At 39.6% G+C, this 13,646-nt stretch overlaps 1 protein-coding gene across 3 annotated transcripts in view; it reads left to right on the top strand.

Moving 5' to 3' along the window:
- taf2 (TAF2 RNA polymerase II, TATA box binding protein (TBP)-associated factor) overlaps positions 1-13,646 on the top strand; it is a 111,180-nt gene that overhangs the window by 80,106 nt on the left and 17,428 nt on the right. For all 3 annotated transcript variants that reach the window (XM_078216509.1, XM_078216511.1, XM_078216510.1), the window contains 2 exons: positions 1,194-1,263; positions 5,230-5,339. In XM_078216509.1, the coding sequence (XP_078072635.1) occupies positions 1,194-1,263; positions 5,230-5,339 (180 nt within the window). The remainder of the gene's footprint in view (positions 1-1,193; positions 1,264-5,229; positions 5,340-13,646) is intronic.

Below are 13,646 nucleotides of genomic sequence, written 5' to 3'. Positions count from 1 at the left end.
TGCACCCTGAATTTTAGTTACTCCACCATTGGTAATAGTTAGGGCATAAGTTCAGGCAGAGTTCCAGAACTATTCTGTGCTTCTCCTTTTAAAATGCTCCTTTAAACCTAGCTCTTTGACTATGCTTTTCGACATTTGCCCTAATATTGTCCATGTGGCTGATGTCAAATTTTCTTTGGTAACACTCCATGAAGCACCTTGTAATCTGTTACTACATTGAATATACTCTATAAACGCAAGTTATTTATTGTTTACCTTTCTGTTTTCTGCTATTCGCACCTGTTGGGGCAGTGTCACGATGTGGGAACCAGTCAGATGGTTCTATTAACAATGTTAGAATAACTGGGTACAGCTGATTTAAGCACATGACTGAAATAATGATTGAATGAATCCTATGAGAGCTGTCGGAACTGCTTCATTTTGAAGGGTTTGTATGTAGGAAAGTTTTTTGTCCCTTGCACTAGAAGGAAAGCCTTAAGAAAATAGCAGTATCAAGCATTTCTATAAAGTAACAAAGGCAACGTTCATGAGTCTCTGTGACCATTGCACTATTTAAAATCTTGCAAGTTGCCAATAAGCTCAAGTACCACAAGAATCTATATTCGGCAAATCAAATAAAATAATCTTTTCCAAAAAAAAGCTGCTTTCACAGTTGTGATTTAATGATAGCTTAAACTACATCCTGATAAATATGTAGCAATATGAAAGCTAATGAGTGCCTGAATGTGCATTTCATTTGTTGCTGATAATGCAATCAAAATAATGCAATCTCCCAATGTGTATACTATCCTAAATTGAGCATGGTTCTAATTCAGATCCAAAAGGAGGTAGGTCAAAATTAGGATGAAAGGTGTTCAGACTTTCTCCTAACACGTGTGCAAACAGCAAATAGGCAATTTTCATAATCAGGCTGCTTCTCATTAGGTGAAATCTGAGTCTTTTATACTTGGTGTGAATGAGTTATTGTACATTACAAAATGTGGTGAGGAGTTGAAAGTTTTAGAAAAATGGGGATTTCTCTTGCCTGCATTTTTTTTACACTTACATCTTGTCTTCGTAAATTCATGGCAGCTTGTAGAAATCTTTCACAGACCTTTAAAACAATGGATGTTAAATGCTTGCTCTTGTCTGATTTTCGTTAATTGTGAATGTTTTGATTTGGTTTGTCCCTCATTTAATTTCTGAACCTACAGTGGACAGGAGCGCTGATGAATTGCAGTGGCTGTTGGATCTTGTTCAGAATGATGCCGTGCCATACATAAGGTGAGTCTTATCAAACCAATCCTTATTAGTCAGCACCTTTACTGTCTTCATGGACAAATATGTTTTCTTTAAAAATTCAGTGTCCCAGAAAATATCCTTTTGTTTCATGGCTGGAAGTATTCAACAAAATATTGAAATATTAATAATAGTTTAAAAAAGCTATCCTCAAAATGTACTTAGTTACTTAGAACAATGAACAAAGAAAATTACAGCACAGGTACAGGCCCTTAGAACCATAGAACATTACAGCACAGAAACAGGCCTTTTGGCCCTTCTTGGCTGTGCCGAACCATTTTTCTGCCTAGTCCCACTGACCTGCACCTGGACCATATTCCTCCACACTCCTCTCATCCATGTACCTGTCCAAGTTTTTCTTAAATGTTAAAAGTGAGCCCACATTCACCACTTCATCTGGCAGCTCATTCCACACTCCCACCACTCTGTGTGTGAAGAAGCCCCCCCCCCCTAATATTCCCTTTAAACTTTTCCCCCTTCACCCTTAACCCATGTCCTCTAGTTTTTTTCTCCCCTAGCCTCAGTGGAAAAAGCCTGCTTGCATTCACTCTATCTATACCCATCATAATTTTATCATAGAATCCCTACAGTGCAGAAAGAGGCCATTTGGCCCATCGAGTCTGCACCGACCACAATCCCACCCAGGCCCTACTCCCTTATCCCTACATATTTTACCCGCTAATCCCTCTAAACTACGCATCTCAGGACATTAAGGGGCAATTTTAGCATGGCCAATCAACCTAACCCGCACATCTTTGGACCTGTCCTCAATACACCTCGATTATACACCTCTATCAAATCTCCCTTCATTCTTCTACGCTCCAGGGAATAAAGTCCTAACCTATTCAACCTTTCTCTGTAACTCAGTTTCTCAAGTCCCGGCAACATCCTTGTAAACCTTCTCTGCACTCTTTCAACCTTATTAATATCCTTCCTGCAATTAGGTGACCAAAACTGCACACAATACTCTAAATTCGGCCTCACCAATGTCTTATACAACCTCAATACTTTGATTTATAAAGGCCAATGTACCAAAAGCATGCTTTACGACTCTATCTACCTGTGACGCCACTTTTAGGGAATTATGTATCTGTATTCCCAGATCCCTCTGTTCTACTGCACTCTTCAGTGTCCTACCATTTACTTTGTATGTTCTACCTTAATTTGTCCTTCCAAAGTGCAATACCTCACACTTGTCTGCATTAAACTCCATCTGCCATTTTTCAGCCCATTTTTCTAGCTGGTCCAAATCCCTCTGCAAGCTTTGAAAACCTTCCTCACTGTCCACTACACCTCCGATCTTTGTATCATCAGCAAATTTGCTGATCCAATTTACCACATTATCATCCAGATCATTGATATAGATGACAAACAACAATGGACCCAGCACTGATCCCTGTGGCACACCACTAGTCACAGGCTTCCACTCAGAGAAGCAATCCTCCACTACCACTCTCTGGTTTCTTCCATTGAGCCAATGTCTAATCCAATTTACTACCTCCCCATGTATACCTAGCGACTGAACCTTCCTAACTAACCTCTCATGCGGGACCTTGTCAAAGGCCTTACTGTAGTCCATGTAGTCAACATCCACTGCCTTTCCTTCATCCACTTTCCTGGTAACCTCCTCGAAAAACTCTAATAGATTGGTTAAACATGACCTACCACGTACAAAGCCATGTTGACTCTCCCTAACAAGTCCCTGTCTATCCAAATATTTGTAGATCCTATCTCTTAGTACTCCTTCCAATAATTTACCTACTACTGACGTCAAACTTACCGGCCTATAATTTCCCGCATTACTTTTTGAGCCGTTTTTAAACAACGGAACAACATAAGCTATCCTCCAATCATCCGGCACCTCACCCGTGGATACCGACATTTTTAATATATCTGCCAGGGCCACTGCAATTTCAACACTAGTCTCCTTCAAGGTCTGAGGGAATACCCTGTCCGGTCCTGGGGATTTATATACTCTGATTTGCCTCAAGACAGCAAGCACCTCCTCCCCTTTAATCTGTATAGGTTCCATGACCTACCTACTTGTTTGCCTTATTTCCATAGACTCCATGCCAGTTCCCTTAGTAAATACGGATGCAAAATACCCATTTAATATCTCCCCTATTTCTTTTGGTTCCATACATAGCCGACCACTCTGATCTTCAAGAGGACCAATTTTATCCCTTCTGCCCTCCAAGCCTGCACTGACCATGCTGTCCGTCTGAACTAAAACCCCTATCCTTCCAGGGACCATATCTATTCCTATCCTATTCATGCATTCATCCAGACGCCCTTTAAAAGTCACAAAATTGTTGCATCGACCGAGAATCGAACCCAGGCCTCATGCATGGCGGGCGAGAATTCTACCACTGAAGCACCAATTGGTTACATTTTCTCCCAAATACCTGGTTTGTTTTTGTTTATAATGCAGTTACCTTTCTATAATTTTTTCACAATATATTGCTTAGGATTGAGTGACACAGCTCCCCCACTTCGACACAAATTCCCAGATGTTAGTATGGAGTATTTTGCAAGATCAGCAGGACTAGGTTTGTCATTGTTGTTTCTGGTGTCGAGGTCGATGCCGAGTAGTCTGTTCAGTTTCATTCCTTTCAGACCTCGTAGCGTTGATACAATTGAGTGGCATGTTAGGCCATTTCAGAGGGCAGTTAACAATCTGGAGTCACATGTTGGGCAGAGCAGGTGAGGACAGCGGATTTCTTCCCCCTAAAGGACATTTGTGAACCTGATGAGTTTTTTCCACAATCAATAATGGTTTTGTGGTTATCATTTGACTAGCTTTTAATTCCAGGTTTTAAAATTTCATTAAATTTCAATTCCAGCAGCTGCCATGATGAGATTTGTCCACAGAGCATTAGCTACTCAAGTGACATTAGCACTACGCCGTGCCTCCCCTGGAGGTGTTCAGAATAAGCTTTATTCAGAAAAATATGCTGTTTTACTTGTATGAAATGTTACAACATTTTGCCATTTGTCTCTGATGCCCAAGAGAGAGATTAAAAAGCAGCTTCATTCTTTGGAAAACATGTTATTTTGATACAAGTATAATAGGTTTTGATCATTTTGCCCCAGTCAATTCCAAGAAAACAGCCAAGCCTTTTGCTTCAAATGTAAGCAGCTTCTGGAAGTTGTTCAAGTATATGTTTGATAGCTTAAAAAAATGAATAGGCTGTTGTTTAATTTGGTTTGTCTCCAGTCATTTTCACAACTGTTTCTTAACCTGGCCAATTTAAATTTGGCAATTATTCTGAAGCCTTCCGAGTGTGATGGCTAGGCCATTTAGCTTCTGTAAGCAGAAATTGATAGGTTTAATAACTAGCAAAATCTGTATTGCTCCGTTGCTATTATTCATACATTATGGTCTAATAAAGGTCTAGTGTAGTATTCTGTCACCTTCCAAAGTCAAGTACTACTAAACTTGAGGCCTGTGACAAAACAGTCAAGATACGTTTAAATGATTCCTAGTTTATGCTCTGGGCATGCTGGAATTGTGTCTGTCATTGAATGGGCTCTGGAACATAGTGATCAAAAACTTTACCTACAAGCAGTGTTTTGAGATAGTGAAACTTAATATCTTGTGCAAAAAGGACCTTTTTAAAAAAAAAAGTAGAACAAATAAAAAGTATTGTTGAAGAAAATGGAAAAAGAACTAATAATTTTAGCATGGACATGTAGGGCATTGGTGTTGGTTAACAACAAATAACACACCCAGAGATTCATGATCTGACTGCTATAATCAAAAATAGTGGAGCTGAACAAAATGCCCAGGTTCACAAAATGTATTACTAATCTGATTTTTTCTGTTATATGCACCATTTTTCATTAATATGTTTGCACAACAGACTCATTAGCAATTGTTCCCATTCTTACTATTTGGTTAACATGGATGTATACAGCTGAAAGCGAAATCCGTTGTTTCATATGTTACAGGCATAAGGTTTTGAGTATGCTCAATAAAAACCCACCTTTCACCAAGAATACAGACTCTCCACTGTGCAATGAGGCCCTGGTGGACCAGCTCTGGAAACTAATGAACTCAGGTATGTTTAGAGTCCCTAAAGATGGGCTTTTATTTATGGTTTCTATAATCTGATTATTTCCTTCATTGTGACATATTCAACGAATAATATTTACCATAAAGAGTTAAAAGACTACAAAACAGATTTGTATATTTATAAGTATTTTCCTTGTTTTAATCACATTGAGAATATATTATGTCAATTAGTGATTTCTTATGCTTGTCCAAAGTGAAGACAAGTGCCTCCATACAGTAAATTTTCTATATATTTAACAAATCATGCATTTTAAAACTGGTTGAAAATCTTGACTCTTGCTTCTGTTTTCACCTTAAAAACTGCATTTCCTCTTCATACAGGTAAGTAGTTTGAGAATAGAAATTGCTGGTTGATATATATTCTATGTTATATTCACATTATATATCATTTGCACACAGGCTTATATATGCAATTTATTGATAATTGCTGTCTCTTAACTTCAAATAATACAGCATCACCCAAGTTTCTTGTACTATGTGATGTATTGCATCCATTTTAAGCTCAGCACTGTGGCTATATGTAAATAGAAATTTATAGGCAGTGACAGGTTGTTCTCAAATTATTCCTTCAAAGTTTCATAACTTGCCTATTTCTATTCTTTAATCTTTTTGCGTATTTTACAAGTTTAGAAAAGTGTACTATTACCAATACAATTTTTTGTACAGACTTATTTTCAGACAAATTATTTCTAAAGCTGTTGTACATGTGATCGTTTCAGTTACTCTGGTGATGAAATGGTTATACTTGTTAACTGTGATTTCTGATGTGCTCAATAAAAATGTCAGTCACTGGGGCACCAGAAGTTCTGGCTAAGCTTAGTTTTTAGTGTATTATGTTATGAAAGTCTGCTCCAGATGTTTTTTCTTTCAGTGTAGAAGCTTTCAAATTGAAGGACACAGTTGCTTTGAAGTCTGTTCAACTTTAGAATAGAATATTTGGTTTAGTTAATTTGATGGTTTTAAACCCATACAAAATTATAATCCAGGATTTAACAAAGAATGTGTTTTGCTTTGTTTTTGTAACCTCAAAGCTAGCTTGATTTAAAAGCTAAACAAATTTAGTATCACTTTTTTGAGAATAGTGGGCTATACTGGATGAAAAGGCTTTGTAGAAACTTGAATTTAGAACATTGATATAGAAACACTTCAACTTTCGAAAAATGTTGATTGGTATTAAGAATCATTCTATATTATGGTTCCTATGTAATTGTCAGATAAATTTGGTATTCAACTATACAAGCTACCTTTTACAGCCATATTCTCAGGTGGAAAATTGATCAAAAGCTTTCACTAGGTTTAGTATATAAACACCTTTGATTAAAAATGGCTTAGTATGTAATTTCAATAATTGCATTATAGTACCAGTGAGATTTTGTTATAATGCAGAAAACCTCTGGATCTAAGGTGGTCACTGATTCTGTTTGTGGTTGAAATGGCCATCTGATTTATCAGATGCAATCACCAGTGTTGCTGATGGTTCTGAAGTCATTCTGATTATTAGCTAGCATGATTTGTTGGTTTTTGAGTAGGGTTTGACTGCTCCCACCTGTTAAATTGCATTCCAACACTAGTTTTAATCGTGTCTTCCTTGTTCATAGCAGGAAGGCAATTGGAAGCAAATGATAAATTATAAAATAAAAATGGATAGAGGTCTTCGTCATTTTTAAATTATTTGACGTTTCTTCTGCCAGGCCCTGCACAGCAGCCAAGATGGGTCTACGGGGGGGGGGGGGGGGGGGGGGGGCTTGCAGGAGTAGACATTTTGTTGGATCCGGTGGTAGTCAGCATTGAAACCACATGTTCAAGATCTGCTCAGAACCATGAATTAATCTACATCTTAGATGAAAGACTTCAAGCCACTTTGGTCCAATTTGAAAGCTTGCAAAAGCTAGATTGTGAAACAGTCTTTGGTTTCATTCAAGTTTGCATATGATTCTAATATCCTTTTCATAAATTAATTATGACAATGGAATCTTTATTTACACTAAATGTTTGCAATAATTATCAGTCACTAATCCACTTGGGATTATTTGTCTGGTTTATGTGGTTGTTGCTACTGTGTTTAATAGCAGTTGCAGATGTGAATAATGTTTGTGTGCTAATTTAATATGGCATTTCAAATCATTGCACACAGTTTTATTCAAATGTGGGGAAAATGATCCATTTCCAAAAGTTGAAAGTTATAAACCTTGTGAAAGAAGATGCTAACTATTATTGATAGGTCAGAAATTGTCATCAATATTATATTCTAGAAGGATACCCATCGAAAGATAATTGGACCTAAAATGATGGTGTATATACATCTGCTTTTAAGAACCTGCTGCGGTTGTGCATGATAATGTAAGAGTAAGTAAAATTCTGAAATTACTGAACATTTAAAAACATATGGATATTTAGGTTTGGGAGTAATCCACTAATGGAACCCTGGAGTATTTTATGTTTAAAAAAAAACATTATTTGGGAAGAGTTTTCCATTAGACCTTGGGCGGCACGGTAGCACAGTGGTTAGCACTGCTGCTTCACAGCTCCAGGGACCTGGGTTCGATTCCTGGCTTGGGTCGCTGTCTGTGTGGAGTTTGCACATTCTCCTCATATCTGCGTGAGTTTCCTCCGGGTGCTCCGGTTTCCTCCCACAGTGCAAAGATGTGCGGGTTAGGTTGATTGGCCATGCTAAAAAATTGCCCTTAGTGTCCTGAGATGCGTAGGTTAGAAGGATTAGTGGGTGAATATGGGGGTAGGGCCTGGGTCAGTGCAGACTCGATGGGCCGAATGGCCTTTTTCTGTACTGTAGGGATTCTATGATTCTATTCTATGAGCAATGAAACTGAAACATCTGATAGTTTTAAAAAACATTTAGACCTGCTTTTGGTATTTTTCTTTGCTTGTTCCAAGCACTGTTCCCTGTAAGGACTGATGGCCTACTGTCAGTTCTTCTCTATCAGCGCTGTTTCATCAGTTATTAGATGGGCAAGAATACTTGAGTATGTTCTTCCAGTGATTCTCTTCCTACTTCCTCTTGAATAGTTCCTATTTTCTAGTTATTGACCTTCTATGATGCATTACTGAAATTAGCAATTTAGGATTCAGGAGTTCAAAGATATGCGTCAGCTTCCACCTGTATGAAAATTAGGTCAATAGCTCACTGGAGCACAAGAAGATACTGTTGTCCTATATTTGAAATAATCAGTGTCAGAATTTTGCAGTGTCAAGATTCATGAGAAGGAAGCTGCACAATAACACTAATTCTAATAGTCATTTGGTTGTATAGAACTAGTATTACTTGAAAAAAAGAGATTTTTCATCAAATCATTTCTTCTTGCACACATTAGGACAATTCACAAGAATGTATACTTTTTGAGAAAAGTGTGTTGATTGGTTGGCAAATGGACTCTAGTGGAGGCATTGCCGTGAAGAATGCACCAGTTGAGGGTGACTGACAGTTAGCTGCCAAGCATTGTTTGAAATTCGAGCCGGGCAGTTTGACTCTGATTAGTCAAGGCATTTCCCTGAAGAATGGACTAGCAAATGGCTGTCACTTATTTTGTTTGGCTGAGACAGGCGCAGTGTGTATACATGTTCTTTCTGTCTGCCAAGAACAGGGCCCTGTGTGTTAATACCTGTAGCTTCCAGCACATGTAAATGCACCATACTGAGAACCTGACTGACCACCTTAAATTAGTTAACAATATGATTCTTATCACACTGAGGGTTATTTAGCTGTCCAATTGCAGAATCACATATAATGTTGGGCACTGTGTTTTGAGTTTTGTAAGCACATGCTGGTTGGGTACGATCTGTACCTTGCCCTTTTGCAAACAACAGAAGGAATGTTCTGTTTGATACAACCTGCCACTCATTGGGATATAGAGACTGCATACTTAGCATCAAACTGGCACTGAAATTCATTTACCATATTACTAATTCGTGTGATAAGCAGAATGTCTTTTTGGCTTGACGGCAGCATCCATTTGGTGGTAAATACCACTCATGTTGCTACTGCATTGTAGAAGTGAGAAGTGGCTAGCTTCACCTGTTGCTGAAATTTTTGAGATACCCTGTCCTTCAGGGTAATCTCAGAGGTGGCAAAAAATTTAGTGGTAATGGATAAACTAAAGAAGCCAAGGATATCCACATGACGTAAGTGCCAAGTCAAAATTTGGTTCCTGCCCCTTGAGTGTGCATTGAGGTTCATTAAAACAGTAGCAGGCCAAGAACAGGAATATCAGAGTGAGGGCAAGGTAGAGAATTGAAGCAACACTGATATAAAGCTCAGGGTCATGCTTGTAGTCTGAACAGAGGTGTCCTGCAAAGAGATCACCCAGTCTGAGTACTTTCTCCCCAATGTTGAGGAGAGCACTTTGTGAACAGTGAATACAGTATACTAAATTGAAATAAATGCACGTAAATTGTTATTACACTGAGGAGTGTTGGGGTCTTGAGTGGTGAGAAGGAGGAAGTTAAAAGGGCATGTGTTGAAACTCCTGCCGCTTGCATGGGAAGATGCCATAGGAAAGGGTGGTGTCTGGGAAATGACTGAGGAGTGAACCAGAGTGGCATGGAGGGAAAAGGAAAATGTGTTGGGTGGTGGCTTCACCCTGGAGGTGGCAGAAATGGTGAAGATGATCCATTGAATGTGGAGGCTGGTGGGGGGGGGGGGGGGGGGTTGGAAGTCTATCATCATGATTCTGAGGAGGAGGGAGAAAGGGGTTAAGAGCACGAGTGTATGAAATAGGTCAGCCACTCTGGACGCTGTCCATCATGCCAAGGGTGGGGAGCAGGAGGAGTTCTCGGCTGAGAAAAAAGACATATTGGAAATGCAAATGTGGAAGATTACAGTGTTGGAACAGATGCAACAGAGTCAGAAATGCTGGGAAAACAAAATAAAGTCCTTACAGGAAGTGAGGTGTGAGGAAGTGTAGTCAAGATACTAGTATGAATCTGTGCGCTTGTCATGAATGTTAGTTGAAAGTTTATCCCAAGAACTGGAATCAAGGAAGGGACGGGGAGAGTTGTGGATGGACCAGATGAAAGCACAAGTTTTGAGCATTTTGGGGGGGAAAAAAGAACTTGCCAATAAGTTGGATGATTAATGTTAGAAATATCTGGAAGAAAGTATAAACAAGTACGTGATAACTGATGGGGTATTGGATACTGTGGAGAAATTTTATATGTGGAAGAGTATGAAAATTTCAGATTTTATTCATACTGTTGGCCTGCAGTACTGACTACAATTACCTTGCCTCAAATATAATAAAATTATAAAATAAAATATTTATTTTTCATTTGTTTATGCTGTAAGTACTGTACAAATCTGAATTAAGCATTTTTAATTAATGTTTCCTTCGTTCTTCAGTTAATTATAATTCGTACCATGTTGATTTATACTTTGTATTAAACATGCTTTTATTTCTAAAGAAATAGACTGCAAACATATTTATAGGGAGGCGATGGCTTAGTAGTATTATTGTTGGACTATTAATCCAGAAACTCAGCTAATGTTCTGGGGACCCCGGTTCGAATCCTACCACAGCAGATGGTGGAATTTGAATTCAGTAAAATATATCTGGAATTAAGAATCTACTGATGACCTTGAAACCACTGTCGATTGTTAGAAAAACCCATCTGGTTCACTAATGTCCTTTTAGGGAAGGAAATTACCGTCCTTACCTGGTCTGACCTACATGAGTCCAGAGCCACAGCAATGTCGTTGACTCTCAACTGCCCTCCCATGGCAATAGGGATGAGCAATAAATGCTGGCCAGCCAGAGACACCCATGTCGCATGAATGAATTTTTAAAAAAAGCAGCAACAGTTCCTAAATCCAGTGGGATCAATATGTGGTCCTGGTGAAGTGGTGCTGGACCTCAATAAAAATCATATACTACCTGTCTCTGTGTCCAGTTGATTTGACACTGCCTAATAATACATTGTTAATTAGTTTGAATATTTGTGTGTGCCTCCAAATGTAAGAGCAATGCTAGCAGCCGGTCAATTGGCCATTTTTATATGGATTGGTTTAGCTCAGTTGGCTGGACAGCTAGTTAGCAATGCCAACAGCAGGGGTTCAATTCCCATATCAGCTGAGGTTATTCATGAAGGTCCTGCCTTGTAAACTTTGCCCTTTGTCTGAGGTGTGGTGATCCTCAGGTTAAATCACCACCAGTCAATGCCTATGGTCATCTGGAACAATGGCGACTTTACCTGACTGTGACCAAAATTATTTTGGCATATTAAGATCTCTCCGGAATTGCAAGTTAGAGGACTTGCAAAAATGAAGATTAGCCCCATAATATATTTCAGGATTGCTTGGGTAGTCACTTCCCAGCTTCTGCAGCTCAGTTTTTCTTTTGATTCTTATTCTAGATGTTTTCTTCAAGGAAATGTCACCAAAGAGCAGAGACTTGCTCTGCACCACTCAACACTGACTAGGGAACCAGAAACTACAGCAGACCCTACCCAGCCATTCCAGCAAAGTCCTCTTCACTAACTTTTGAAACCACTAGGACATGGTGGCACAATGGTATGCATTTGGGATGAATTGGTTCTGGAAGTTCTTAAATTATATAAAACGTTGGTTGGGCCACACCTAGAGTATTGTGCGTAGTTCTGGAATCCACATTATCGGTGGGATGTGAAAGCATTAGATAGGGTGCAGAGGAGATTTACCAAAATGTTGTTTGGGCTGGAGAGTTTTAGTTATGAAGAAAGATTGGATAGACCGGGGTTGTTTTCCTTGGAGCAGGGGAGATTGAGGGAGGACATTATTGAGGGACATAGATGGAGTAGACAGGAAGAAACTTTTCCCCTTTGTGGAGGGATCAATGAGTAGGGGGCATAGATTTAAGGTAAGAGGGAGGAGGTCTAGAGTGGATATGAAAAAATATTTTTTCACCCAAAGGGTGGTGTAAGATTAGAACCAACTGCCTGAAAGGGTGGAGGAGGTAGAGATCCTCATAACTTAAGAAATATTTAGATGTGCACTTGCAATGCCAAGGCATGCAAGGTTATGGGCCAAGTGCTGGAAAATGGGATTTGAATAGTTAGTTGGTTTGTCTTTGACTGGCGCAGGCAGGATGGGTCAGAGGGCTTTTTTCTGTGCTGTATACCGCTGTGACTGACATGTATCTGGAACCATGTAGTCTCATGGCATCAGGTCAAAAAGATGGGCAAGGAAACCTATGCTGATTACCACCTATCGCCCTCACTTAGCTGATGAATCCTTCATGTTGAACATCCCCCTTGGAAGAAGTACTGAGGATAGATAACAAGGGCACAGAATGTACTCTGGGTAGGGGACTTTAATGTCCATTACCATGAGTGGCTCGATTGCGACCACGAATAGCCAAGCTATCTGAGTCCTGAAAGGCACACATCTGTCAGACTGGGCTTGCAGAGCTGGCAAGTAAACCGGAAAAAAAAATACTCGAGCACATCATCACAAGTCTATCTGTCACAGATACTGTTGTCCATGTCACTGTTTGTAGGAGTGACCAGCACAAAACCCTTGTGGAGATGAAGTTCTGTTTCTCACTGAGGGCACCCTCCATTGCGTTGTGTGACACTACCACTGAGCTAAATGAAATAGACTCAGAACACCATGAATCACTGTGGTCCATAAGCAACAGCAGAACTGTATTCAACCGTGATCTGTATCTCGTGGCCCAGCGTATCACTACCATCAAGCCAAGGGACCAACCCTGGTTCAGTGAGGATTGGAGCAAGGCATTGCAGGAGCAGCACCAGACATATCTGAAATGTGGTGCTAACCTGGTGAAGCTACAACATAGACTGCATATATACTAAACAGTGGAAGCAGCAAGTGCTAGACAAAGCTAAGTGATCCCATAAACAATGGGTCGGATCAAAGCTCTGGAGTTCTGCCTTATCAAGTTTGTGAATGGTGGTCGACAATTAAACAACCAACTAGAGGAGGAGGCTACAAAAATATCCCAGCTTCAATGATGGGGAAAACCCAGCAGTCAGTGTGAAAGGCAGGGCTGAAGCAATTGCAACCATCTTCAGCCAGAAGAAGCGAGTAATGATCCATCTTGGCCTCCTCATGAGGTCCCCACCATCGTAAATGCCAGTCTTCAGTCAATTCCATTAATTCCCTTTGATATCGAGAAATGGTTGAAGACACTGGATATAGCAAATACTTTGGGCCCTGACAACATCCCAGCAGTAACATAGAAGACTTGTGGTCAAGAACTACTCATGTTCTTATCCAAACTTTTCCAGTACAGCTACAATGCTGGCATCTATGTGAAAATTGCTCAGATATGGTCTTCTCCAC

The sequence above is a fragment of the Mustelus asterias genome, chromosome 7 (assembly GCF_964213995.1).
Source record: "Mustelus asterias chromosome 7, sMusAst1.hap1.1, whole genome shotgun sequence".
NCBI lineage: Eukaryota > Metazoa > Chordata > Chondrichthyes > Carcharhiniformes > Triakidae > Mustelus > Mustelus asterias.
This window is presented reverse-complemented; position numbering and strand designations above follow the sequence as displayed.